This window comes from Onychomys torridus, chromosome 8 (assembly GCF_903995425.1).
Source record: "Onychomys torridus chromosome 8, mOncTor1.1, whole genome shotgun sequence".
Lineage (NCBI taxonomy): Eukaryota > Metazoa > Chordata > Mammalia > Rodentia > Cricetidae > Onychomys > Onychomys torridus.
Genome location: NC_050450.1, coordinates 1,240,981 through 1,268,779, shown reverse-complemented (window position 1 = coordinate 1,268,779; position 27,799 = coordinate 1,240,981). Strand labels below are relative to the sequence as shown.

General features: G+C 53.0%; 2 protein-coding genes across 6 annotated transcripts; one reads left to right on the top strand and one right to left on the bottom strand.

The window, feature by feature from the left end:
• Positions 1-7,341, top strand: Dgcr6l (DiGeorge syndrome critical region gene 6 like). 2 transcript variants are annotated; one of them, XM_036194673.1, is made up of 5 exons: positions 1-193; positions 541-701; positions 3,996-4,096; positions 4,657-4,797; positions 5,375-7,341. In XM_036194673.1, exons 1-5 carry the CDS (start codon positions 84-86, stop codon positions 5,456-5,458), a joined length of 597 nt encoding a protein of 198 aa, XP_036050566.1. In that variant the 5' UTR covers positions 1-83; the 3' UTR covers positions 5,459-7,341. The 2 variants fall into 2 exon arrangements, with proteins under 2 accessions (XP_036050566.1, XP_036050567.1); XM_036194674.1 differs by having other exon boundaries at positions 4,657-4,847; positions 5,375-5,436.
• Positions 6,248-23,826, bottom strand: LOC118588392 (proline dehydrogenase 1, mitochondrial). 4 transcript variants are annotated; one of them, XM_036194669.1, is made up of 14 exons: positions 23,522-23,826; positions 20,032-20,240; positions 17,245-17,279; positions 16,588-16,737; positions 15,655-15,719; positions 15,372-15,488; positions 14,926-15,005; positions 14,107-14,188; positions 12,731-12,823; positions 12,407-12,553; positions 11,216-11,391; positions 8,988-9,086; positions 6,871-6,959; positions 6,248-6,789 (listed from the first exon to the last, which is right to left on the bottom strand). In XM_036194669.1, exons 1-14 carry the CDS (start codon positions 23,789-23,791, stop codon positions 6,602-6,604), a joined length of 1,800 nt encoding a protein of 599 aa, XP_036050562.1. In that variant the 5' UTR covers positions 23,792-23,826; the 3' UTR covers positions 6,248-6,601. The 4 variants fall into 4 exon arrangements, with proteins under 4 accessions (XP_036050562.1, XP_036050561.1, XP_036050564.1 ...); XM_036194668.1 differs by having other exon boundaries at positions 6,248-6,959; XM_036194671.1 differs by lacking the exons at positions 6,248-6,789; positions 6,871-6,959 and adding an exon at positions 8,344-8,411.
• Between the last annotated feature and the right edge of the window lie 3,973 nt (positions 23,827-27,799).

Below are 27,799 nucleotides of genomic sequence, written 5' to 3'. Positions count from 1 at the left end.
ATCCGCGCCGGAGATTGACGTAAGGGGGCGGGGCCCGCCGGAGCGCCCGGAGAAGCGGACTGGGGGCGGCGGGTGGCCGGGCTATGGACCGCTACGCGGGCCCCGGGGACGAGGCTGCGGACCGGACCCGGCAGCAGGAGCGACACTACCAGCTGCTGTCAGCGCTTCAGAGCCTGGTCAAGGAATTGCCCAGGTTCGGGGCCGGGCCAGGGGCGGTCGGCCAGGGGCGGGGAGCGGGGGCGGGGGGCGTGGACCAGGGACCGGGCGGCCGGGAGATCGGGGACCGGAGAACGGAGGCCGGGGGCCGAGGGGCGGTGGGCTGGGGGCAGGGAACCGGGGCCAGAGGCCGGAGGCGGGGACCGGGGTGGGAGGCCGGGACGGAGGGCCAGGGGCCCGGGGCCGGAGCGGGAGACGAGGGGCCGGGGGCTGGAACGGGGGCGGGGGCCCGGGGTGGGGCTCAGAGCGGAGGCGGGGGTTTGGGTTGGGGGCCGGAGCGGAGGCAGGGGCGGGGGCTGCGCTCACCGGGCGGTCTACCCGCAGCTCCTTTCAGCAGCGCCTGTCCTACACCACGCTCAGCGACTTGGCCCTGGCGCTTCTCGACGGTACTGTGTTCGAGATCGTGCAGGGCCTTCTGGAGATCCAGCACCTCACCGAGAAGAGCCTGTATAACCAGCGACTGCGGCTGCAGAACGAACACCGAGGTGCGAGGAGGGGGGCAAGGGGGAACCCTTTCCAGGGCGTCTCTGGTCGCAGGAGCCTCAGGTGGTGCAGAGTCCGTCTATCCTGGCCCTTTTAGCCCGCTGCTCAGAAACTTCTTACTTGCGGTCCCCAGGTCCCCGCATCCTCCTAGACAGGATGGACCTTGCTTGTCTGTTGACAGCTCCGCCATACTGGTTAGACAATCCGTTATTCGTAGCACCTTCCCATTGGAGTCTCAGGCTTGATCGGTCTCTGGTGTCCGCATAGAAACCCCCCTATAAATTATACAAGGCTGCTCCCATTGTACCATCAGGCCTCCCTCCCATTTTATTTGCTCCGAGCTTGACTCGGTTCACATTGTAGGAAAGTTGAAGGACTAGTGTGACAGTGTCCCCGTGCTCTCCACTAATACTTCACTATAGATCTTTGGGCTTTGTTATTACTCTGGATTTTGATACTGAGGACTGAACCCAGGGCCTCTCACATGCTAATCAAGGTCTCGATATCGAGTTACATTTACATGCAAACATTACCAGCCTTTCTGGGATAGGCCGTGTTTGTGTGCTGCCAGACAGGAGTTCCCCCATTAGAAATGTGTGTTGGATTTTATTAAAACCTTTCCAGTTCCTATGGAGATGATAAGGTGGCTTTTCTGTTACTACAGTGAGTGACAATGATTTTTAAATTCCTGACATGAATATGAATACATCTGTATATGATGTATTTTTCTCTTATGTATGTTGTTTTTTAAATTGTCTGTAGGTTTATGTGTAGTGTTCATGTGGGTGTGTACACGTATATGTGTGCACTTGTGTGCCCATGCATGTGGAGGCCAGAGGTAGGCATGATGTCCTAGTTAGGGTTACTATTGCTGTGATGAAGCACCATGACCAAAAGCCACTTGAGGAAAGGGTTTGTCTTACATTTCAACATCACTGTTCATCATTGAAGGAAGTCAGGGCAGGTCTTGGAGACAGGAGCAGATGCACAGGCCATGGAGGGTTGCTGCTTATTGGCTTGTTCCCCATGGTTTGTTTAGTCTGCTTTCTTACAGAACCCAGGACCACCAGGTTCTGGTGGCACCAGAGATGGCACTACCCACAATGGGGTTCGCCCTCCCCCATCAATCACTAATTAAGAAAATGCCCTACAGGCTTGCCCACATCCCAGTCCTATGAAGACATTGTCTTAATCAAGGCTTCCTTCTCTCAGATGACTTTAGCTTGTGTCAAATTGACATAAAACTAAAGCCAGGCGGTGGTGAGCATGCCTTTAATCCCAGCACTTGGGAGGCAGAGCCAGGCGGATCTCTGTGAGTTCAAGGCCAGCCTGGTCTACAGAGTGAGTTCCAGGAAAGGCACAGAGAAACCCTGTATTGGAACTAACCACACAGCAAACGAATGTCTTCCTCTGTTTCTCTCCAACCTATTTTTTGAGACACCAAACCCGGAGCTCACTGACTTGATCTGTGGCTGGCCATTGAGCTATAGGGAGCAGCCTGCCTTTACCTCTTCAGTGCTGAGCCTGCAGAGCACGCTGCTGTGCCCAGCTCTTGACATGGGGGCTCATTTTACTGACTGAGTCACTTCCCATCTTGATCTGTTGAATTTGATTCATGAGAATTTTAGGGATTTTGCCTTATTACTGATAGACAATAACCTTTTAATTTTTTTTTGTAGTATTTTTGTGAGTATGAAGGTAATGCTTGCCTGGAATGTTTTCAGAAGTCTCTTCAGTTTTCCAAGAGTTTTATTTCTTCACCAGATGCTGGAGTGGCTGTCTTTTTGTTAATGTTTGATAGAGGTATATGGTGTAACTAGTTCATAAGTACATGACTCAGTCCATTCTTTTCCTTCCTCTTTTGGTTTCCTAAGACAGTGTAGTCTAGAACTGGCAGTCCTCCTGCTTCAGCGTCTCCAGTGCTGGGATGCCAAGTCTGGGCCAGGCCCTGCTTTGCTCACTGTTTTCAGTGTCCTGCCTTCCTTGTGTGACCAGTAGGAGGCTTTGCCTGGCTCCTTCTCTTACATCCATCATTCCTCCAGCACTTTCCTTCCGGTACCAGAAAGGAAAGACCTCCACACTTACTTTTAATTCTTCTCCGCTGACTTGATCTGGAATTGGCCATTATTCTACGGAGCCCTCATCTGGGTGTTTTGGGTGCCTGCCTCAAGCCTCTGCCATTTGTCTTTCGGAAGGCTTAGACCGGGTGCTGGTGTACCTGACAGGGCAAGCCTCTGCTACCCTCAGCCAGGTCCAGAAGGTGGTGATGGGATGGGCACCTTGTTTCCCTTGGTCATTGCCCAGGTCCTGCCCAGGCCCCTCCTGAGCAAGTGGCCAGAATGGAATCTGGGAATTGACCTGAGACTTTTAGCAATGTTGGCTGAATGGACTGAAGGAGATGATGTATTCATGCATGTACCTGTTGCCACAAGCCTTGTATCTACCTCATGTTCACTGCAACCAGATAATTATGCAGTCTCTTTCTTGCCCTTGTGTTGATAGACTTATACTGAGGTGCCCCTCAATTTCAAACAACAATGACACGTGATGTCATTGAAGTATGTGCAAAATGCTGACAGCGAGGGCACTGTAGAGGCTGTCAGACTCAAGGAGCCTTCCTTCCTGAAGAGAGCTGTCCTGTAAATCTCTTCTAGGAGTAGGAGTGCTAGAGAGTGTTTTGAGTTTTCTCAGGGCCAGCCAGCCACACTCCCATTTTATGTGCAGACTGGTGTGGTATGTTCCATTTTGTGATGGCAATTCCTTATCATCCCGTGTCCTATCTCACTATTCCCATCACGGCATGTACAGTTTGTACATGTCCATACGTGTGGCACAGTTGATCAGGGACCGAGTACTGTGCCTGCTGGTAGAAGGTAAAACAGCAGACTTCCCAGTGCAGAACCCTGCTGGCTCAGTCTGAGCCCGTGCATACCCTTCACCTCTGCTGGCTGCTGGGCAGTGGCTGCTCTGCTCACCTACAGGGCAGACAGAGCCCCCTTCCTTCTCTTATGGGCTTCTTTAATACTTCAGTAGTGTTACTGGGTGATGTCCTGTGGATGGTGTTCAGGATAGTACAGCCTGATCTATGCCACCTGAATCCAGTGACTACCTGCCTCAGGCACCTGTGTGTCCCTGGGTGTACTGAGCTCTGAGGTCATTGCCATCCTTGCCTACCCTGCAGCCCTCTCTTAGCACCCTGGAGGTGAAGGACTTCTTAGACTAGGCCTCTGACCCAGCTCTCGGCTGCCCCCTCTTCCCAACACCTCTCTTGCTGACAGCTCTCTTCCCCCCCCTAGTGCTCAGGCAGGCTCTGAGGCAGAAGCATCTGGAAGCCCAGCAGAACTGCCGGCCCCACAACTTGCCAGTGCTCCAGGCAGCTCAGCAGCGTGAGCTGGAGGTAGGAGTTGGGACGGGATAGCTGGTCCTGGCTTAGTGGAGGGGCTGAGGGTGGTTCAAAAGCTGAGCTCATGGCTTGCTGGAGGCTTGGTGAGGTCCAGTTCATGGCTTCTCCCCATGGGGACTGAGGTACCCTGGCTAAGAGGAGAGTCACAGCCCATCTGTCAGTCCTGTTCCTCCCAACAAGCATCTCTGTGGACTGGAGCCTACATAAGCAGTCACTGAGTCGGGGTGCTGAGGTGCAGTGGTTGGATGACAAGAGCAGTCAGGAGAGAAGCTCAGGGTCAGCTGTAGACCCACAGGATGTCAACAAGCCACGGTGTTGGGGTGGTGGTGGCTGCAAGGGGCAAATGACATGTCTGTCTCAAAGCACTTCCAGCTGGGACTGCTGGGTAGCCTTATGGAGCCCCTCTGCTGAGCCACAAGCAAGGATGCCATGGCCCTGGGACCAGAACTGCTATGGGTGGGCGGGGTGGTCAGGAGGAAGGAGCAGGCAGGGATGTCTGAGGCCTCCCTGGGCGGAAGCCCTAGCAGGAGCCAGCCTCACTCAAGCCATGGCAGGCCATGGACCATCGAATCCGGGAGGAGCAGCAGGCCATGGACCGCAAGATTGTCCTCGAACTGGACCGGAAGGTTGCTGACCAGCAGAGCACACTGGAGAAGGCAGGGGTAGCTGGTTTCTACGTGACCACGAATCCTCAGGTCAGCACCTAGGCTGGCCCTGCCGAAGCCTGTGTCCCTGGCCCCTGAAGGTTCCGTTCTACCTGGAGCTTGTTTGTTTATTTGGTTTGGTTTAGTTTGGTTTTGGTGGAGGATAGTGTATTGCTTGTTTTATTTGTATTTATTTACATTTTTTGGGGACAAGGTCTGCTGTACTGCTCAGGCTGGCCTTGAACCTGAAGTCCTCTTGCCTTGGCTTTTAAGCATGGGATTACAGGCATGTCAATACACCAAGTCCCTGGAGTCTTGAAGCTTAGAGTTAGTGGTGGGCAGAGGTGAGATGGAAGGCCCTGGGAAAGGCGTGAAGGTAATGGCCACCTGTCCAGCCTTGCAGAGGCTTCCACCTACCTCTTGCATGCTAGCTTCCTGTGGCCATTCTAAGGAAGCCAGTCAGAGACTGCTGCCCTAGGTGCCAAGGCCCAGATTCTCCCTCAGCCTGGCCATAGGCACCTTCCCCTTAGCCTTACTACCAGACATCTTCTAGGCCCTTGTATGTCTTAGGCCAAGACTAAGGGCACGGGGTGTTGGGCTGGCCCTCACAGGGCCTCTTACATCCCAGGAGCTGACGCTGCAGATGAACCTGTTGGAACTCATCAGGAAGCTGCAGCAGAGGGGCTGCCAGGTGGGGAAGGCAGCCCTGTGACCAGGAGGCTGCTGTCCTCCACTGCCTTGTCACTGTGCCTGACGCTTCGGGGAGCTACTGCGTGTCCAGCTGCAACAGGTGTGTCTTTGTGAGGAGACGCTGATTAGATGCTGACTGCACCTGCTGCTGTCCTCCGTCCAGATTTGGGGGAGGGGTCCAAGCAACAGGAATGATATCACCAGAAGGTCCCAGGACTGAATGTTGAGTAGGGCTGTGGATTCTAGTGCCTTCCCCTCTGGGCACACCCACATTCCCTCCAGGCTTGGCTTTGGCTTGTTCTTGGTGTGGCCCCTCCCTTGACAGCCCCAGCTCTGGGTAGAAGAAGCTCCAGAGCCCAAGTCCTGTGTGGCCTAGAAAAATAAAGACTCCAGCACATGGTTTGTGTCCACGCTAGCTAGGATCCTCTCCTAGTGGTTCTGGCCGTGCTGGAGCCAGGAGAGGCAGAGACCATAGGCAGTGGCCTTCTGAGATACCCAGTCAAGCCCTTATGCCTTTCATTGTCAAGAACCCACCTCCAAACTGCTGCGTGAAACTGGAGAACTTAGCAGGCGGTGGGGGACCCGCCACAGAGCCAGCTAGGGCTTGAGTTACTGGAGTGGAGGGCACAGAGGGACAGGAATTGGGGGCTGGGCCTCAGCATTTGTGTGCTGCCCGCACTCACCCACAACCTGGAATGCGAGTGGCTGGGTGTCCCCAGTGGTTGGAGTAACTACAGGTAATATTCCATCCAGGCCAGCCCCTCTGCTGCTCAGAGCTGACTTCATGTGCAGGCACTAAGAAAGGTGATGGTTCTCAGTTACAGCACGATTTATTGACTAAACAGGCTTGGAAGGTGGGTTAGACCCTGGCAGGTGTTCTGAATTGGGGCTCTGTAGCCTGCAGAGGTGATCAGTGCCCACTCAGAATAGTGGGGCAGCCCCCAGTGGCTCTGGCCAGTCCCATACCTGAGTGTCTGCTCCTGGAGGTGCAGGATGTCCTGGGGGCAGCCCCCACCTCAGCACCTCAAAGACTTGGATATAAGAAGGTGAACCCAGCCAGGGTAGTTTAGGCTAAGGAATCCCAGCCCACCCAAAGCTGTGCCCTGTCTGAGGCCCCGGAGCTAACAGGTTGAGTGGAGTAGGTGTGGGCATGGCTTCTGCGTGACTAGGCCGGGTGGTGGAAGAGGTCGCCAGTGCGCAGGCGCCTGTAGAGTTCCTGCCATAGCAGCCGCCTCTCTCGCTGGGCACCTTTCATGATGCTGCTGTTCTCCAGGGCACGGCGGGACAGGTAGGGCAGCACCTCCATCACGGGACCGTAGGGCACATACTTGTACACGGGAAATCCTGCCTGGCCTGCACACACACAGCTCTGAGTGCCCATACTCACCATGTGCCTCCCACCCCCCTGCACACTCCCAGGACAACCCAGCTCACCTAGTGGGAAGCTAATTTGGTCACACATCCCCAGCAGCTGTCCGAAGCACACCTGGCCATCATCAGGATGCAGGCCTAACTCCTCCATCCTGTGAAGGGGGCCAGGCTGGTGAGGACCCCACCCCAGGACACAGGCACCCTGATGCAGCTCTGAGTCCCTCTTCACCTACATTCTAGTCTGTCTCCAGTGGGCTGGGACAGGGATGTGGGCTCTGCTCTACCTATCTAGGTCTTTCCCACAGGAAGAGCCAGGGCAACTTGCTTTTCCCCACCCCACCACCTCCGACATCCCCTCTCCACCTCCAGTGCCCCCTGTAGTGCTCTGAGCCTTTGCTCTAGTGACTGGTACGTCATTCTCCCTTGCTGGCTACACAGCTCTTATTTGGTCAGAATGGAAAGCAGATGTCTTACGGCTGTCACATGCCATCAACATGTTGACTCAAATAAATAAAATCATTTTTAACTAGCCTACTAGAAAATCCAGTTATGACTATGGATTACATTGCATTACATGTATGTGTGCTTAGTGTTCATCCGTGTATATGCATGTGACCAGAGGACCACTTGGGTATTGTTCCTCAGGAGCCATCCATTGATTTTTGAGACAGTCTCGTCATCCCAGGGCTCACCACTTTGGCTGTTCCTCCTGTGTCTGCCTCCTCAGTGCTAGGGTTACAAGTTCTTACCCCACACCCGGCTTTCTTACACGGGCTTTGTGAATCAACACAGTCCTTGCTCACACATCAAGCACTGGGAAGTCACTTCTGCTCGACTGGAAGGTGGGGCAGCCATCTCTGCAGGATCTGACTGCATATCCCTAGTTTAAATGTCTGCACGGTGACAACTACCTCATCTCATCTCCCCTAGGTCTCCCTGCTCCCTATTCATGGTAAGGCCTGGGATTTCCATCCCTTCCCCTAACGCTCAATTGGTTCACAGTATCTCTTGTCCTGACCCTGTCCCAGGCTGGCTGGAACATGGGACAGCTCTGTAGGCGACTGCTCTCCCAGGCTTTTCTCCTCATACCAGGCTCCACATCTTAGGTGGCCGTGGAGTGTATGCAGAGGCCTGCTGACCTCTCTCCCTCACCGCTATCTCTGGATAGTCACGAAACTGAGGTGCTTCGTGATGTCAGGCTGTGAGAAGCACCATCCTGAGCAAAGACTATACAAGGCCCCCGATGACGTTAGAGCTGGCAGGTAGGAGTCTCCCCAACCCACTGCCCAGCTCAGCCTTTCAGCTTCATTGCCCCTTTAGGAAGCCCCACAGGGTGGCCTAGCCCAGATGTAGGCTAGCCCACTGTGCCTGTGGAGCCTGAGCCTGATTCCTGGGCTGACTCAGCAATACCACTGTACAGGGTCTACCAGGTTTTTTGCATTCAAATCCAGAACATGGAGATGGGGAATGGGGGTTATTGGGGCCCTGGTATGGGCACTTAGGGCTACAATATGAGATACATAATTACGGTAAATGTACTGGACTCTCCAAGACTTTACTTATTTCTGTATTTGACTTGTTAGAACTCCACCAAAGTTGCACTCCTTGGGATAAGTATTCAAGGAGAAAAAAAGATTACATTAAATTCTAATGCAGTTTAAAATGCTACAGGAAACTTGATAAACATGAGGCTACACTTGGCAAGGCTTCCTGGGGGCCCTGGGACCTACCCCTGGATGTCTCTCTTAACCATTTTTTGTCACCTAGCAAAATTTATTTTTGAACTTGATAATTGGTATTTCAAAAACTAGGAACCTCCTGGAGGGTAAGGTCAAGAAAGACAGACAAGCCGGGTGGTGGTGGCGCATGCCTGTAATCCCAGCACTCGGGAGGCAGAGGCAGGTGGATCTCTGTGAGTTCAAGGCCAGCCTGGTCTACAGAGCTAGCCCAGGACAGGCTCCAAAGCTACAGAGAAACCTTGTCTCAAAAAGATAGACAAGCCTAATGCCTATCGGCATCTATAGGCTACAGCAGTGTCTGCTCATTCCACATTACCACCCCCAAACACTCAGCACACCTAACAGGGCACACCTAACAGGTCACATGTGTTCCCTCAGCCCTGTACCACCTGCCACCCACAAGCCACCAAGAAGCCCCCAAGTCAGGCTGGCAGAACCCACCTGCGGAGTGTGAAGCGGACTGTGTCCTCATTGTGGGAAGCCACCATCACCTCTGCCCTGGGCCTGCGCTTCAGCTCCTCCAGAACGTAGTTCAGGCACCTGGGATAGGGACAGTCCCACCTAAGCTTGGCTCCAGGTCAACCACCACCTGAACCTCCTCATGGCTCTGCAGGCCATGGTTGCAGCTGTGGCCAGGGCCAGAGCCTCAGAAAGGAGGGCCTCCCTAGCCAGTGATTGTGAAACCTTCCTGCCTGAAGGAGAGAGGCTCCTAAGATTCAAGAAGATAAGGACATTTGCATAGGAACTCACTGCCCCAGTGCAGGAAACCCACAGTTAGATTGACAAGCCCCTCCTACGGTTGGAAAAGCATAAAAGCAGTAAGCCTAAGCAGCTGCTGGGCACAGAGACTCCGTGGAGCTGCCTGCAGGTTGGTTAGGGAGGTCCAGGGATGCAGCTTCTATTGTCCTCTCTGCTGGGGTGAGCTTTTCACTGATGCCACTGCGTGCGAGTCACCTCAGTCATGTACCGCCCATACATTCCATTGGTTAACCACACTAGATTTGGATGGTACCAATCCGTGCTTGGTGTTCTGTCCAGGGAATCATTAGATCACATCTCCCCAGCAGTAGTGCTCTGAAAAGAAAGGTCCAATAAGGATCCTACCAAGGCTGAACTCTGGCTTGGCTTCTGGGCAGGGGCCCTATAGCACACTCGTGAAGGCCTCAGGTAGGGTGGGTATCCCTGAGGTCAGTTTCTAGGAACAGACCCCAGCTGTGCCCTATGACTACACATGCTTACAGCAGGAGGGCAGATGAGTCCAGTACGATACCCAGAAAAGGCCATGGGGCCTGAACATACCCTTGGGTGTCGGGTCCTGGCGACTGTGCTGAAATAGGAGATGGAGTCATTAAGAGGCAAGGGGCAGAGGACAGCGTGCACAGTGTAAACATTGGCATGTGGCACTGCCTGGATGTGCAGCAGACTCTTGAAATGGAACAGGAAGGAGCTAGAACCCAAGGTTTGCAATAAGCAAGCACAACCTGGGGGGAGGGGGGGCATGAAGCTGGACTGCATGCACCAGCAATATAGGTTATGTGGATAAGTGGCCATATGCTGTTTGAGTTCATTGAGACGCTGGCTCTAGAAGTGGGGTTGCCCTCACACTCCAGATCAAAGCATATTTCTATCTGAAGTCCCCCACCACACACACACACACACACACACACACACACACACACACACACACACATACATCAGGCTAGCCCCTTGGTTCTGTAACCATGACAGCAAAGAGCAGTGACTAAGGGTGTTAATAACAGGACATCCTTAACAGCCAGATGTCAAAAATCCACAAGTTTACATTGTTTATCTTATAAAATGTTTCTAGTAGGAAAGGCAAAAAGCTGCTCCTGCAGAGCTGCCGGCTGTCCAGGACTCCCCTCAGGAGCTCCAGCGTGACTGACTGTCTGGGCGGCTACCCCAGCATCCCTGCTGGCTGTGAGCACTACCCCAGCTGTCTCGGCTTGACCTTACGGGCCCATGACTTGGTAATGTTTACTATCTGCTGCTTCTCTCCGTTAATCCTTTCACTTTTGCTTGATGTACACTTAATAAACTCATGCAGAACTGAAGGCACAGCTAGCCTAGATCATTCTCCAGGATGTACAGAACTGCACAAGAAATCCCAGTCAGAACCGGCAGAAAGAACGGGTGTGCCACTGTCCCTGACTGCCATGCTGAGCTGAAAAGCTGACAGGTTGAGCCAGCCACGTGGGGCAAGCCAGGCACCTGGGATGGATCTCTTTCCCCTTATCCCCTTCCCTCTCCCATCCTATGTATTCCAGGCTGATCTCAAACTCACTCTGAAGTCAAGCATGACTTTGAACACTGATCTTCCTACCTTCTCCTCCCAAGTGCTAGAATTAAAGGTGTCCACAATCATGCCTGGTTTATGTGGTGCTGGGGTTCAAACCCAGGGCTTCAGGCATCTTAGGCAAGCTCCCTGCTACATGAGCTGTATCAGTTGTTTTAAGTGTCAAGCCAACTGGGAGCATAGAGGCCAGTACTTATCCATGTTCAAAAGAGGAAAAATTTGGTGTTTTGGAAAATTATGACAGCAGAAATAGCACCTTTGCCCTCTGGAAACTGGCCCTGCCTGAATGGGGCCGTCACACTCGGGGCCAAGGTTCTCTTGCATCATTCCAAGAAGGCACAGAAGGCCCTCTCACCTGTGGTACATGGCATTGGTGGCCTCATATGTAGGGTTGATGGGGTCCTCATAGCCGATCTCCACAGCCCTGGCACGCTCTTGGGCCATGTATGCACCACGTACCAGCTTGGCCCCAAAACACCAGCCCTCACGGCGAGCCAGTTCCATATCCATGGTCACATTGTCATAGGCATCCTGCAAGGCCAAGCTCAAAAGTCACAGGGAGCCCCACTGGTCAGAGCACCGGGACTACCCACTTCACGTGTGTCTCAGCTTAAAGCACCCAGGCCAGCTAGTGGTTACCTGTGGGACGCGCCACTCAAAGGATCTGGGAGACAGATGTGGATGAAGCTGGGCCTCTAACCTCTACCCCCCAGGAAAGGTGACAGACAGTGGGGCCATCTAAGCCTCCTCTGTGTAGCTTGAGATGGCCCTGTGAGTGCCAACCCAGATGCCTGGAGTTACTGTGTATTGCAGAGTCACCTTGGCCACCTGTCTGCCCCATACACACCATGTCCTCTTGGTGCCCAGCAACTTAGGAACCTCGTGCTGGGCTCGACCTGGGTCTTTCGGGCTCCCACCTCTACTTCAGCCCTGTCAATCTTCCAGGGGAGTCTGGTGACTTTCGGGTTCGTAAGAGGGTCCTGTGCTAATAAAGTCTTCTGAGGAGCCCAGGAACATCCGTGTCCTCTGTCCTCATGCACTTTTATTTGCATTTTGTGTTATTACTTGGGAAGGTGGTTTGCAGGGCACCGTCGTGCACATATGGAAGTCAAGGTAAACTTAGAGAAGAAACTGGCTCTCTCCATTCACCATGGATCTGGGGGTTCAAATTAGGTTAGCAGGCTTGCAGAGCAAGCGTTTTCATTGAGTCATCTTGCCAGACCACACGTACACTCTTGACTGGGTCCTGGACAGGGTCCCAGGTAGTCTTGTTTCCTTGTTTGCAACTGGCACCAACCCAACCTCCTACAAGCCCAGGTGTGGCCACTGGGCAGGGCCCGTTTCCTACATAGTTGAACTCAGTCTAGGGTGAGTATCCTGCGCATTCCTTTACCTGTGTTGCTCTGACCTCTGCACAAGGCAGGGCCAGACAGACACCGCATGGCACCATAGAGAGGCAGATCCCTGCGAGGTGAGAGGTCTCAACACCGCAGTCAGGCACTGGAGACAGGCAGGGAGAGAGGGAGGCAGGAGGTGCATGGCTTACCTTGAGGTAGCACTGGAATGTGTTGAAGATGAGCGGCTTATCCACGTTGAACCTGCGCTGCATCTCCAGGGTCAGGCGACTGATGGCCGGCTGGAAGTAGCTCTGCTCAGCATCTACCATCAGCCGCACTCCCGACTCTCTGGCTTTCTGAGAGGCACATAGGGAGGAAGAATCTATGGTTGAAGGTGGATGATGCCTTCCCTCTGCTCGGGTGCTGGGGCCCCTAATGCTCTGTATCCCTCACCAACAACAACATACACATACATACACACACACACACACACACACACACACACACACACACACACACAGAGCTGCTCATACCTTGGCCAGCACATCCATCCTCTGCAGCATCCTTTTCATCTGCTGCTCCTCCTCCTCAGTGAACCGTGACAGCAGGGGCTCTAGCTGGCCTGTCTGAGAGTACAGCAGAAGTCAGGCCACTGTGGGCCACAATGTGCCACCTGAGGCGAGTCACATTGGAGCAATGCTGTCTTCTGCCTACCCTCCTGCCCTGTCAAGGACCAGAGAGGCCACCTCTCAGTACCCTGTCTTAAACAGTTAGATACAATGACAAAATGGCCCAAACTGAGAGCCAGCCCACTCACTGTCCCACATGTGAGGAAAACTTTGTCCATGTAAGCAGCACCTAGGCCTAGACCTGTATCCCCAGGAGTTTATTTCTATGGCTCCCTTCAATCCTGAGATCAGTAGGGAACCATGAAAAAAAAGAAAAAAAAAGGCAAAGGAAGAGAATCTAGACACCAGTCAACCAGAAGGCTCCACTGGGGATAGAAAAAGCTCGAGAGGAGGAGCCATGGCTATGGGTTATTACCAACTTGCAGCCTGGGACCAAAATGTGGCTTTCAAGGAGCCAAACAGGTCACTGGTGGACTGGTGAGAACTGGCAAGATGCACAAGAAACTCCAGGCAGCACAGAGGCTGCCCCTCCTCCTGCAGCCCCAGCCCAGGATGCTCCTGAAATGCTAATCCATTCACTGATCCCAGCAGCACACTGAGCACAACAACATGTGCCAAAGTCTGTCAGTGACCTTGGAGCGGAGACGTCATGAACACGCTGCACCCTGAGGTCCCAGGACAGTGGCTCAAAGTTAGGGGTGGACCCTCAGTCTCAGGGGCTGGGAACACAACAGAATAAACACCTGCAGGCCCCTTGGCTGCTACTGCCGTCCCTCCTTCAGAGCCCAGAGCAGGGGCATTCCACACAACACTTTCCCCCTGAATTCAGGCCACACTAGCAACTCACTTTGCCAAGCTGAACTAGGCATGACTTCTAAGGTCAGGCTGCAAAAGTCAATGCAGCTTCTGCCTGGCCTTCATCTCAGGGGACACTCACTCTGGGAACCCAGCCACCACGTTTGGAAGAAAGCCCAGGTGACAGTCAGCACCACCTTCCACACGTGAGCAGGGTACCTCCATGACCTGGCCCTGCCACCCTCTGACTAGGAAACCCCAGATGAGAGCTACCCAGTTGGACCCTGTTCAGCCCTAAAGATTTGTGGTAACCTAACAAGACTAGGTGGGCTGGGGAAGACCTTCTCAAGACACCCTTCCTCTCTTTGTGTGGAAAGGTCCACTGAGCACTGTGGACACTGGGTTTGTTTTTGTGGTGGGGTCAGAAAGAACGGCACCTCAATCACAGTGCCCTGGGTAGGCAGACACATGGAATTGGGGGATACCTGCACATTGGGGACCACCAGGTGCCTGGAGAGCTGGGTCCTGCTGTCAATGAGGCTGTTCCAGTCCAGCAAGTCCACAGTGCTGAGGGATGAGGTACATCAGCAGAGCAAACGGCCAGAAATTCTGGGTCCAACCACCTGGCTTTACCCCCCAAGTACTAGGGTAGTTCGGGGGTCTGACACACACCAGCCCATTCCTCAAATGACTACTTCCAAACTCATCCTTCACAAAGCCCACCCCAGTGTTTGATTTTAAAAACTCAATATTTCTCTCGATTTAAAAAAAATTAAGACCAAATCATGACCATTTTTCCAATGTGTCAGTATCAGTAAAAACGCAAAGTACGCAGAGAATTCCACAGCAAGGTCAGCCTTAAGGAAGAGCCAACAGTGTACGGCTAGGCAGGATGCAGACGTCACTTCAGGAGGCTGGAGATGCCAATGTGCAGGGCTAGCCAAGGGCCGCCCAAGAGCCAGGAGCTCTACCTCAAGCCAGCATTCCAACTTGACTTGGGACTCCTGGTGACATTAGTCCCAGCCTCTGTCCCTAAGGATGGGACATGAGGTGCTGACTTCACCCATCAGTGTGGCTCATAGAAAGATGCTCTGGGACCCGGGTTGTTTTCTACGAGTCTTGTGCCCATGCTGCCTGTCCCCCGAGACTCCCAGTCACTATCAGTTCCTGTCAGTAATTTCAGGAAGCAGTACCCCGACACTGTCATTCCCATGGCTCATCCTTTCCTGGAAGGTGACCAGGAATAGAAGCCACTGGGGCTCATCTGAGACCGTGACTATACCAGGGTGGATGTCAGCTCTTACCCAGACACTCCCAGCGTCTCTGGTGTGAACCACTCCTTGATCTCAGCCCTGGATGCAATGCCCATCTTTGCGATGCTTTCCTTGAGAATGGAGAAGGTAGAGTCAGTTGGCATCTCTCATAGTCCATTAACATTCGTCCCCACCACGACTCACATGATGTGAGAACGTCACATCATCTATGATGACATTACTCATTTCAGGGTCATTTCTGTTCCTGGTGGCTGTGGAACCTTTTCCATCTTTGCTGTTTCCCACATCAGCTATCTGCTGAGCTGACTCTCTACCCTCCCAGCCATACTCTTTGTAGACAGTGGAGCTGTCCAGAGTTCCTACCACAGCACTGTTCCCCCCTTCCTCCCCCTACTGCCCCGGCTATACCTCCAAACATCTCCCAGATCCCACCTTAGACCACTGTACAGTTCCAGGGGAAGGAAAGGGCTGCTCACCTGGAGCACCACCACCTCCAGCTTCGTGTCGACAGCAGCACGGCCAGACTGTCCCTGCTCTGCAGCCATTTGGTGAAAGAACCGTCTCCACCTGGTCAGCACATCTGAGAACTGCAGCTGCCAATACAGGTGTGAGCCCCATTGCAGCATGTGCCCAGCTCCTCCATCCAGCCCTGGGCCCACCTCTGTAGCCCCAGATCTCAGCTACCAATCTGAGCCTCTCCATGCACATAGCAGCCCCGGGGTCTCAAAGCTTCTGCAGATCAAGTGTGCCACCACCTACCAGAAACTGCGGTCTCCCCAGTGCAGTGAGCTTAATGGCCGAGAAACCACCGTCACTGGCTCCACCTGCCAAAGGAAGGACCATGAGTGTCTCCAAGGAGACGGATGTCTGAGTCAGAGAGACCAAGTACTCCTTGCAGTTCCCTGGTTTTCAAACCAGCCCCACAGCCAGGGCCAACCCATAGTGATACCCAGTCCCCCAAATGCCCTTGCACAGGGCTGGTCCAAGGGCTGTGCTGCAGAGGTGAGGAGGGCTGACAAGACAGCCTTTGAACTGCAAGAAGACACCAGGCAAAGAAGCCCGAGAGATCTACACTGCTGGCGGCCTCCTTGGCTGTTTCTTCCTTATGCCTTCAGCACTGTGTGGGCCACAGAGCACAGAAATGCCAAGTGGAAGAGAGACTGCACAGAACCCCAGGGAGAACAGTCAGAGGACAATCAGATGCCTCTCATCCAAAGGCCAAGATGCCAGAGTGCCATGACTACACAGGCCACCCTGGTCCGTGAGGCAGCTGCTCACTAGTGTTACTCCCTGTGGAGTGCAATGCATTTAAAGGCGTGGGGCCCACTACCACACCAGCAGGACCACTGGGACCCATAGGGCTCAATGACTCCATGGCTTAACTGGCCTTCCCATCCTCAATCCTCTTATAACAAAGAGGAGTTGCGGTCACAGAAGCTGGGTCATCAGCTCCCAGAACTGACGCTCAGCCTGAGGGGTGGGAATTCCAGAACTCAGTGTCAGGACACCATATGCAGGTGCAGGCCCAGGGGCAGGAACATAGGCTGTCAGGGGGTCCCCCAGGAGCTGTCAGGACCCTTAGGAAGGAGCTGGACTCCTCACAGGCCCTGAAGGTCTGAGCCTAGCCCTTCTCTGCGGCCCTAACCTCCTCCACAAGACTCCGCCGAGCAGATAGCAAAGCGGTGGCCCCACCTGAGGCCTCGATGGTTTGCAGTAAATTCTCCATGTAGTTGTCACACTTGGCTTCATTGGCATAGAAGTAGGTGCGGGCACAGATGACACCATCTCTGCGGTCCCCAAAGGCAGGGTGGACCTGATATTGCTTCTCCCTCTTATTTGTGCCTGGGAAGGTAGAGACATGGCCTTTTTAGAGATGCCACCCTGGTTCAGAACTTCCTCTTCAATGTCCTGCCCATCCCAGCATAGGCCAACATCCCACAGCTGCAACCCTCCAGATGGGCTCCAAATAGGCCTTGCTCAGCAGCCTGAAGCTGCCCTCCTGACAGCCCGATTGCCTTTGCCTCTTGGGTCCCCTGGCTAAACCTCATGATGTAGCAAATCAGGCCAGGAAAGTAGAGCCTCCATTGCAAAGGCTTGGACTGTGGCCTATGAAGGCCAAGGAGACTGAGCCTTCCTAGAACTGTTAAAAATACAAGGAGCCTGTATCTCACTAGGAGCCCTCAGGTACACAGAGTCGGGTACACAGAGCCAGGACCATAGCTCTGGCCTCAGGATGCAGCCTCTGACTTTGTCTCCTGCCCAAAGGCTGGCCCAGGCTGGAAGCCCAGGTGTCTCCTGGGCCACCAGACTGTGTGCTGGTGTAAGGAGAGTACCCGTTCCTAAACTCACCACTGCTGTCTCTCTCTGCTTCAGAAGTGCATGACCTGCAGACAGAGGAGGCAAAGGTTAGGTCACCAGGAGGCAGCTGAGCCTTGGACTAGACCATGAACCTGACCGAAGACTGACTCAAGGAAACAGACCAACTTGAGTTAGCCTAGCCCTTCCTCAGGCCTGGCATGACCACCTGGGCCAGAGAGAGGATGCCCAGGCTGCCTGTGGGTAGAGCCTTCCTTACTGATGAAGCCAGGCAAGGGGAGGAAGAGGGGCCACCCTGTACAAAGGGCTCCTCCATTCCAGCAACAATGCCCCCTGCTCTGGCCTGCACCCCTAACCTCTATGGTCTCCAGATAGAGTCCCACACACCTGGCTACTCCCACCCCATGGCCCCAGTCTCTGCTAAGACACTTAGGCTTATTTTCCAAATAGCAACCAGAAATTTTCTTAGAAGATGTAAATGAGACCTTAATATCACCTCATTGGAAACCTCCCCGGTCCCCATCACACTTGGGGACATCGAGTCCTCCACAGGGCAGGGTGCCGAGGCACATCACAGGGCAGAACATTGCTTCTTCCCCAGCTCTCTTTGGAACAGAGGCAGGCGTCAGCACCTTCCAGGTCTTCCATCAGTGAGCCTTATCCATCAAGGAACCTCACTACTGGAGCAAATGTGGGCCACCAAGCAACGTGCCGAGAAGCCTTGTCCTGGGCCCTCCTCTCAAGTCCCACGACCCTTATTCACACGTTTTGAGCCAAAAACTATGGGGGAAGGGCCTGCAGGCCATGTCCTTGGGTGCCTGGAACTCCCCACAAGCACCTCAGGCCACAAGGCCACAGTCCAGGGGACAGAAGCCAGGCAGACAGCTACCGATCCATCTACCCCATGCTGACAAGATGTAATAAGAAAGAGGGTGACATGTCATTTGTAACAGTGTTCTGAGTTTGTAATGAGGAGGCAGACAGTCCCCATGCATCACCTTCCCTCAGAGACAGACAGCCAAGGTCCCCGGAGGATACAGGTTCCGTAACAGCAGTGTCAGGTACAACCAGACAAAAGTCCCCAGGCTCTCAGTGCAGGGAGGCAGGCACAGGGATTCCCTGAGCAGAAACCCTGTCAAGGAAGGAGACTGGGCTGCTCAATGACCCATGATGGGAGGTTGGCTATATAGAACCACAGCCCAGAGTTTAGATGGTCTGGTCTCTACGCTTTCTGTGCTTTTTTTCCATTAGCTAGGGACAGGCCTCGTCTCTGGGTCGATGGGGCTGCTCGCTTCTGGTCAGGTGCAACCAGTGGACCCTGTAAGCTCTTTTTCCTGCAGGGAGGCGGCATGTGGAGACTGCCTCCCTGTTACAGACTCAGAACACTGTCAGACTGGCATTTCACCCTCTTGTTAATACTCTGAAGGCACAGACACCAGCAGCAGAGCTGGACCCACATCCCCACCACTTGTTGGCACTGGAGGGTGGGCACTGTTAGGTCAAGAAAGGTCTATTTCTGATGTCCCAGAGCCCAAGCAAAGCTCCCGTGGGACAAGCAGCCATGACAAGTTGAGCAGCCAATGGACATGCACAGGCAGGCAGGGAGGGCGGGCCTGCCACCCAATCTCACAGCAAGGCCATCTTGGGTGAAAGCACTCAGTGCTCACTCTATCTAGGCTGAGGCCATGGAATTCATTTAGTTATTCAACAGCAGCCTTCTTAAAGGCCTGCAGCCAAATCCTGAGGTTCACAGGGAATGCAGGGGCTGGGTCACCCCGCCTTCAGAATGGCCAATCACAAAGCGGGGGCTGGGCTCCCAGGCTGAGGCCAGGCTCGGACATTCTGTTCTCTGGGCCAGCAGCCTCACATGACTGCCTTTCCCCAACCCCTCCTGTTAGCCACCTGGGGAGGAGCAGGGTAAAGTCAGGCCCGACCTGAGCTTCACACGTGTGGAACAGCTTAACACGTGTGGAACTGCTGCAGCCAGAGACCTAGGACCCAGAACCCAAGCAAGGGCCTGTTAGGAAGGGTACAGGCCTCCAGAGTCAGCTGCCTCCCAGGGGCAGAACAAGGCCACTCTGTCCTGCCGCAAAGGGGGCAGTCTGTGAGCTGTGCTTTCTACTCACCGCCTGGGGGCCTGGGGAAAGGCCCTGAGGCAAGTTGGTGCCAGCAGGGATACTCCAAGCTGCCTGTCACACCACACTGCTGCCTGCTACAATTCTATGACCATGAGTGTATGGCTAGGCCCAGTCTGCAAAGCTCTCTACACCCTGCAGGCACAGCCATCTGCAGATCAGGAAACTATTTGAGGACTAGTTGGAACCTGCAGGTCCAGTCAGCGAGTCAGGAATCCTTGGAAAGAGAGATTGTGGATTGTAGCAGAGCAGGAAGCCGGGCACCACCAAATGTTTCTGTGAATGGCTAAGTCTCAGCCTTAGAGGCCACACACTTAGACCACTCTGCCCTTGCAAGTTGCAAAGGCAATCTGAATTTTAAATAGTTTTGTATCACAAAATATAATTCTTGTCCTTATAGTTTTTAACCACTCAAAATGTAAAACTACAGCCTCAGTACTATGTGATGAGCTGGACATGCCAAGGACCAATTTGCAGGTCAACCCTCTTCTGGTACAGGCTCACAAAAACACAGCACTCTTGTCTGCAATAAAGAAGAACTCTAGCTAGGCACAGCCCATGAGGGCTGCTGGCAATCAGGACAAAGGTTCTCCAAGTCTTGGCCACCACCTAGCTGAGGCCCCCACAGCCTGGTGCACTTCATGGTTGCATCTGTGCCTTGTAACACCAGAAAGACAGGCCTTACTCCATCTCCTTGCGCTCCGCCTCCTCAGGGCTCAGATCTTCCTCCACTCCATAGTCCAGTATGGAGCCAACACCAAAGGCTTTGTTGTGCTGAATCAGAGGCCTGATAGACTCCTGGTCCTCACCAGCCACAAAATGGCCATAGACAGTCATCTTCATCAGTCTGTCAAAGATCCTCTGTCCCAGAAGCTTCCTGGAAACATGGAACAACTGAAAGGCAAAGGGAAGCCGATGTCTGGCCATCTGTCTGGCCATCTTTGAAAGACCCCTGCTGACTCCTCCCATTTGGCCCCAGTGCCACACTGTATGGGTTTTTGTTGTTTGTTTGTTTTGTTTTTTGAGACAGGGTTTCTCTGTATAGTTTTGGTGCCTGTCTTGGATCTCACTCTATAGACCAGGCTGGCCTGGAACTCACTGAAATCCACCTGGCTCTGCCTCCCGAGTGCTGGGATTAAAGGCGTGTTTTATAGAGACCCCTTGAAGCAGTCCCGATCCAGGACAGCATGGGAGAGGCTGCGCCACTTCTCAAGCTGCTGGCTCTATGAAACTCTGAGCACATTGTTCCCCTAAGGACTGCCCCAAGGGGGCTGGCTCATGGAGCACCCCAGGACACCAGGGTTGCCCGATCACCCCTTGGTGGGGAACAGGGGATCCAGCTAATCTCCCAGGGACAGCAGTTGGCATTTCTGTGACATTTAGTGGTCTTCGGGGCAGCACAGAGGTAACTCTCAAGAACGACCTCTCTCTCTCACAAGTATTGTTCTCTCATTCTAACCCACCAGAATGGGGCTTGGTGTGAGGCCCTCCAACAGCTGCTGAGAAGTGACTACAAAAAAATTCAAGTGGCGCTGGGCAGTGGTGGCGCACGCCTGTAATCCCAGCACTTGGGAGGCAGAGCCAGGCGGATCTTTGTGAGTTTGAGGCCAGACTGGTCTACAGAGCTAGTCCAGGACAGGCTCCAAAGCTATAGAGAAACCCTGTCTTGAAAAATCAAAAAAAAAAAAAAAATTCAAATGGCTGGAGAGAGGTCTGTGTGTCTACAGGCACCATGAAATGGGAGTCCATGCCACAGTCTCATCCAGGGCTGACCCATGTGCCCCCTCGAAGACGGCTGCATGCAACCAGCCACCTTTTCTCTGTCCTATCTCACTCCATCTCACCTTACTGTAAGCATTTCTTAAGCCTGAGGGAAAAAGGAAAAGGAAGCAGACAAGGTCACTCCTCACATAGTTTGGCAGACAGACAGACAGTACTGTGGACAGGGATGAGGGATATTTGCCAACCTAGAGTCAGGAAAGAGGGTGCTCCACAAGGCAAGAAGGTGAAGTGGGGAGCAAGGAGTGGTGACAAGCAGGCCCTGGTGCTCAGAAGCAACACACACACACACACACACACACACACACAACACACACACACACACACACACACACACACACACACTGTAGGCCCGCGACTACTCCTGCCCACCCAACTCAGCTCCAAGACAGGAAAAGCCTAGGGTTCCTCAAGCCCCATGGACAATGCACCCCTTTCTATGTGGGGAGCTCACTCTTAGTCTAAACATTCACAAGTCAAACACCTTCCCTATCTGGCCCTGCCACTCTCTGATGGGCTCCATGGAGATGCCGCTAGACAACACGTACATGCAGCTCCGTTCAGGACCTGGGATGACTTCTGCATCGTTCTTTTATCAATAGTTTATCATCTCTGATTTAAAAAAAAATCCTGACACACTTTCCATGGGAGGGGATAGATGAGGGAATGGCCACCTATGACAATCACGTGCTTTCTCACCCTGGCCACTAAGAATGGTGGATACACACACACACACACACACACACACACACACACACACACACACACACACACACAACATATACCCCTGCTAGAGCCTCACAGCTGCAAGGCCTGGGTGGACTGTCCTCAGTCTGGCTCTCAGTCTAGGATCTGGTAAGTAGATCTTTGGGGCGGGGCTTGGCTTTCCTTCAACACCAGGCACTGAGGCCACTAGCAGTGACAGCAGCAATCTCCCAGAGAGGCTCCCAGAGTATGGGCTGGGGCAGGTGGAGCTGGATGGGGGTGGGGTTTGCTGTTTCCTCCAGGAAGCCATAGACCATCTGAGCACTACCCAGCACTACCCTGAGCAGGCTCCAGAGAGCCAAAGGAGATGGCATGCCCTCCTCCTGGTCACCCACAGTACCCTGATTGGCATAGAGGTGCAGGACTCACCCACCTTAGGGAGCTGGTAGTGTATCTAAAGGGAAGTACAAACCACTGCTAATCCTGTCCCCAAAGCAAAAGCAGTCAGTCACCTATGCTACCTGAGGGGATGGTCCAGTTCCTGCTCTGCACAGAGACCTGGTAGTTAATCACCATAAGTCATTCCTGCCCAGCTTGCCACATCCCCCTGCCCTCCCCCGCCCCCAAGTGCCAGCATCACTGCAGATCCCTTGCAGCTGCCTGCTACATGCTGAGACTCCACAAAGTCCTTGACACTTGCTCCCCCCTGCTAGGGCTCCTTTTCCTGTGTCCCCTGCTCTCCTACCAGGCGTTATTTCCCTGCATCATCCCTGCCCACCATTACTACTCCACAAACACACCTGGCTCTCCCACACTTTGTTTCACCCCAGGCTCCAATGCTTACAATGCCATTCTCAGCACTTCAATTCCCTCTTGTGGGGTATGACTCACCTCCTACCTGCTGTGGCCTCAGCTAAGTGCAGCTCCAGCTCCTCCAGTCTCACCGGAGAAGTCACTACCCTCTGAGATATCTTCCAGATCTGTATCCTTACAAACATCACCGGGTCACCTTGAGATAACTAACTTACCACTAACCTTTCAAGACTGGCTGACGCGGTATTCTGCTTTCCCCAAAGGCCCTCACATTTCTCAAAGTTACCATGTTGCAGTTTAAAGTTGTATGTTTCCTAGTCTCTGAGAACCTCCAGCTTCTACACTGCACTCCAGTTTGTGCCGGTTAGAGATGAGTTACCCTCGGGCCAGTAATCGGAGCACTTGGGAGATGGAGGCAGAAGGATGAGAGGTTTCTGAATCTAGGCTCTTTGACTGTATTTACAATAAATTTAAACATAAGAAAGAAAATGGGAGTTTGTCCCGTTTCCCAAAACTGTTCGGAGTAGCTGTTGTTTGGGAGTGGCTGGTCACACTTGTGGAATTCTGGGGTCCTAGCCTAGATAAGCCCTTCAAGCTTGACAAACTTGGGAGCTGCATGGAGGATAGCAGACTTATCACTGGTGACGGCTGTATTCCTACACATTTTAAACACTATCGGCCCTTCTTCCTAATTGGTAGTGACTACAAGTAGGAAACTTCACGAAGTCCGCAACACGCAGGAAACGGCCCTCTTTCTTGCCTGCCCAGCTTCAGGCCATGCTTGAGTGGCTCTACCTGACACTTCCGAACTCCGTAACCCGCTGGCCGCGCCAATGTCCCCGCGCGGCTCCTGCCCACCTGGCCACCCACCCGCGCACCTGTTCGTGGTGCGCCAGAAGCATCGGCGACGCACACAGGCGCAGCACTAGCAGGTTGCGCACCAGCTCCCAGCTCCTCCGACAGCGGTACGCCTCTTGCGTGTTGCTGAAGTCGACGACTGGCACAGGCCGCCGCAAAGCCTCGGCAGCTCCCCATGCCCGCACAGCCCCTGGGCTCGCGGCGGGCTGCTCACCGGCCTGCGGCTCTGTTGAGAGACCGGCAACACGTGGTGCCGCCGAGCGCAGCAGGAAGACGCGCCTCAGAGCCATGGCGGAACCAATACGCGCGCCCAGGAGGCTTAAGTACGCTCGGCCAGCCACGCCCCCCAGGACACGCCTAACCACGCCCCATTCCCGGAAGCCCCACCCACCACCCAGTGGCTCCCCTCCCATTTTAAGAAACTTTGTCCGGCTCAGAAAGCGGCTCCATCTCCTCTGGAAGCCTAACCCCCTGGCGTCCGAGTTTGGCGTGCTTCCCGTGGCTGACCACGCCTCCCCAGGCCGCAAACACTCCTCCTCCTGAGCCCACCCCCAGTTCTACCCCCCAAGCCCCCGCCCCTTGGGAAATCAGGACGTTTAGCTCTGGGATTATCCTGTCCCTAGGCTGGCCAGGTGGGTCCAGAGTCCACTGGTCAGTGCCATGACACCCTGGCACACCCGGATCCTCCGTTCCCAAGCAGCGGGGACTCACCGCTCAGGCTTGGCCTCAGGAATTCTGTCCCAGAAGATGGTCCTCTCCTACCACTGTTATTACTCCCTCCCTCCCCTCTCCACACCCGGTACACCAGCAGCAGCTGTCACCTACAGATCTAACTGCCTCTACCTTGCACACACTTCCCTGTCGCTCACCCCATGTTTCCCCTCTGATATCCCACCCTCCTGCAGAGACCTAGTCTGGTTGTGGGTGGCAATATGACCCCCAGTATATCCCCTACGGGCTTGGCCCTGCCTTTCCTACACCTCTGCAGAAATTTTTTGGAGCCTTGGGCCCTCCTGTCTATCTTAGACTGTGGATATTTAGAGTGATTCTTTATGGTGGGGACTGTCCTGTGCACTGCAAAATGTTTATCACCATCTTTGGCCTCAGATGGCAATTACACACACACACACACACTTGAAATAACGTAAAACATCTCCGATATTGCCAGATGCCTCTGGAAAGCATAATTCCCACTTGTCTTGGCTGAAGATAACTTCCTAAGACAGGACCCAGGTTTTTCCTGCTGGAACCTAATGAAACCTAAGGGGGAAAGAAAGCAGAGCATGTCGTAGGCATCAAAGTCCTGAGGCAGGAAGTCAGGAGTATCCTTCAGCAGCTCAGAAACTTGACCAATAGGGAGCAGGATGCCCTTGGAAATGTCACCATGACCATCCACCCATCCTCCTGGTCTACCCACACTTGTCCCACTCCCCCACCCCATCTTTTGGTCAGCCCCAGTCTGTTGCATGTGGCTGTGGGACATCCACCCTCCTACTCGGCTCCCTGTGACACCCCCCCTCCTCCTGAGGCTCTGGAGGTCTTGTCCTCCTCCACAGCAACCAAGGCCTTCTTCTCTCCCATTTGCTGGTCACTGCTGCATTCCAGCTGACACTTTTTGTGGCTTTGTTGAGAGAAGGAGGGACAGAGTGACATAGAATATCTTGTCATAGGCTCTAGGAGTCTGGCTCGTCCTCCAGGCCCTGTCCTAGTATCTGAGTCGTGCTGGACCACACCTGGCCCTCACTCAGCACATGAAGGCCCAGTGACTGATTTACATAGTTGGGACCTTCTTTGAGCACAGCTAGGACTTGGACCTGTGGGCTTCCAAATAGCTCTGTCCCTGTGTTGGGCACAGGCACCCCTTTGATGCCATGTGTCTCTAGCAGCCACATCCAGTGGTTCGGCTACATTCCAAGCTCCTGCACCTGGTGACCAGTGTTGGACCCCAAGTTCCTAAGCCCCAGCTTCACCCAGATCACATTTGTTAGGAGAGATGCAGTTGCACACCAGCTGATGAGGAGATGTACGCCCAGCAAAAGGAACCACACTGTGGATGTGTCCATTTGTCATTGGTCTTGCTGACTCTCCAGGAGCCCCACTCTATCGCTCTTTTATAAGTGTGGAGAATGCCATCCTTCACTACACCATAACAGGGGAGACTGATGAGCTTCTTCATTGTGACGAAGTGAGACCAAGCCATGTATTACAAGCAAGATGACCAGGGTTCCTTCATTGGAACCCCAGCTACAGCTGGTGAGTCAAGCCGTAGATACCTACCACTGACCAGAGGGTACCATTTCAAAATGGTCTCCTCTATTGATTTTCTGGGGTGGGCTAAAGTTTGGCAGCTCTGCAATGGTCATGGACAGTTTCAAAACCCCAGGTCTGTTGCTTTTGTTATTGTTATTATTGTTTGAGACAGGGTCTCATGTAGCAGAATCTTAACAAGTCTTGTTAATAAAAATCAAACCTGGGCTAGGTATTGGGGTGATTGCTGGAAGATCAGAGAAACAGAACAAGCCACAGCTACCTCACCTTGCCAGTTCCTCAGCTGATCTTATTTCTTCAGACTGGAAATCTCTGAGTCCTCATCCAGAATGCATCTCAGCTGAACTGTTGCTCAAAAGCCTAAATGCTTAACCAGCCAAATGCCTCTAGTTTCTGGTCTTCTCGCCTTAAAAACCTTTCTGTTTTCTGCCGTCACTCCCTGGGATTAAAGGCATGAGTCACCATGCTTGGCTGTATCCTTGAACAGATGGATTTCTGCCTCTGGAAAGCTAGGATTAAAGGCGTGTGCTACCACTGCCTATCCTCTATTGTGGCTGTTCTGTCTCTGACCCCAGATAAGTTTATTAGGGTACACAATATTTTGGGGAACACAATGTGACCACAGTCTCATATATTCTAGGCTGCTTCAAGTTCACTGAGTAGCCAGAGACGCCCTTGATCCTCCTGCCTCCTACCCAGGATTAGATGTACACCACCACCCTTTGTTTATGTGGTGCTGGAGGTCAAACCCAGGGCTTTGTGCACACACACATTTTTGCTTTATGCTTGGTCTTGTGCCAAGGATGAAATATATTAAGAATATATTTGCATGTACATGTACAGACTTGTTCTTCTCTTTATTCCCCAAACAATGTATCTGAACAGCTATTACCATGGTACTTACATTGTGTTAGGTATGATAAATGTGGTGATTTGCGTGAAAATGCCCCCAGGCGCTTGGTGGAACTGTTTGAGAAGGAATAGAAGAATCAGGATGTGGCCTTGTTGGAGGAGGTGTGTCACTGGGGGTGGGCTTTGAGGTTTCAAAAGCCCGTGCCCCTCTCCCTCCCTCTCTCTCTCTCTCTCTCTCTCTCTCTCTCTCTCTCTCTCTCTCTCTCTCTCTCTCTCTGTGTGTCTGTGTCTGTCTGTCTGTCTGTCTGTCTGCTTCCCACCATGATGATCACAGACTAACCCTCTAAAACTGTGAGCAAGCCTCCAATCAAATGCTTTCCTTTATAACAGTTGCTTTTGTCATGGTATCTCTTCACAGCAATAGAACAGTTACTGAGAAAATAATTTTTATAAGTTAAAAAATTATTTTATGTGTATGTGTGTTTTGCCTACCTGTATATCTGTGTACCACATGCTTGCCTGGTACTAGAAGAGGGTATCAGCTCCCCTGAGACTTGAGTTACAAGTAGTTGGGAGCCCCCATGTGGGTTCTGGGAACTGATCCTGGGTCCTCTAGAAGATCATCCATGCTCTTAGCTGCTGGGCCACCTCTAGCCACATGATAAGGAAGCTTGAGGTGAGCTGAAGCACATGGGAAGTTGTGCTGGGTTTTATGAAGGAACTTGAGAAGCCTCGGAGGTTCATACCCACAGATACCAAGTAACAAATGTGCTTTGGAACTCTGGAATCTAGTAGACCACTCCGTATCCAGGGCACCTTGATGGAGCTACTCAACTTCAGTCACTATTAATTTCTACCTTCCGGGAGATAGTTGCTGTCCCCTGCTCCCAGCCCAGAGCAAGCAGCTGTGGGGACAGTGGGTCTTGTTCCTGTTCCATAATGGCACATTCACTATAGAGAAAAGTGAAAACAACCCAGATGTCCTCTGACGAACAATTGGGAAAATAAAATGCAGTGCATTCATTCAATGGAATATTGTTCAATCATGGAAAAGGGATGAAATGAAGTTTGTTGTTCCATTGAGAGAAGGTATCACTATGGCACCTTCAGTACAACATACTTAGAATCTATCCATTCTATAACACATATTAATCCTTCACTATAGTGGTATTTGCTCA

Bases quoted from the DNA above. Each gene is read 5' to 3' on its own strand.
- Dgcr6l (XM_036194673.1), top strand. From the start codon at position 84: ATGGACCGCTACGCGGGCCCCGGGGACGAGGCTGCGGACCGGACCCGG. The intron at 4,097-4,656 runs GTAGGAGTTGGG...AAGCCATGGCAG, and splicing joins CTCAGCAGCGTGAGCTGGAG to GCCATGGACCATCGAATCCG. The intron at 4,798-5,374 runs GTCAGCACCTAG...CTTACATCCCAG, and splicing joins ACGTGACCACGAATCCTCAG to GAGCTGACGCTGCAGATGAA.
- LOC118588392 (XM_036194668.1), bottom strand. From the start codon at position 23,791: ATGGCTCTGAGGCGCGTCTTCCTGCTGCGCTCGGCGGCACCACGTGTT. The intron at 17,280-20,031 runs GTAAGGCCTGTC...CTCTGTCTGCAG, and splicing joins GCGGAGCGCAAGGAGATGGA to GTCATGCACTTCTGAAGCAG. The intron at 6,960-8,987 runs GTGGGTTCTGCC...CCCCCTTCACAG, and splicing joins GTCCGCTTCACACTCCGCAG to GATGGAGGAGTTAGGCCTGC.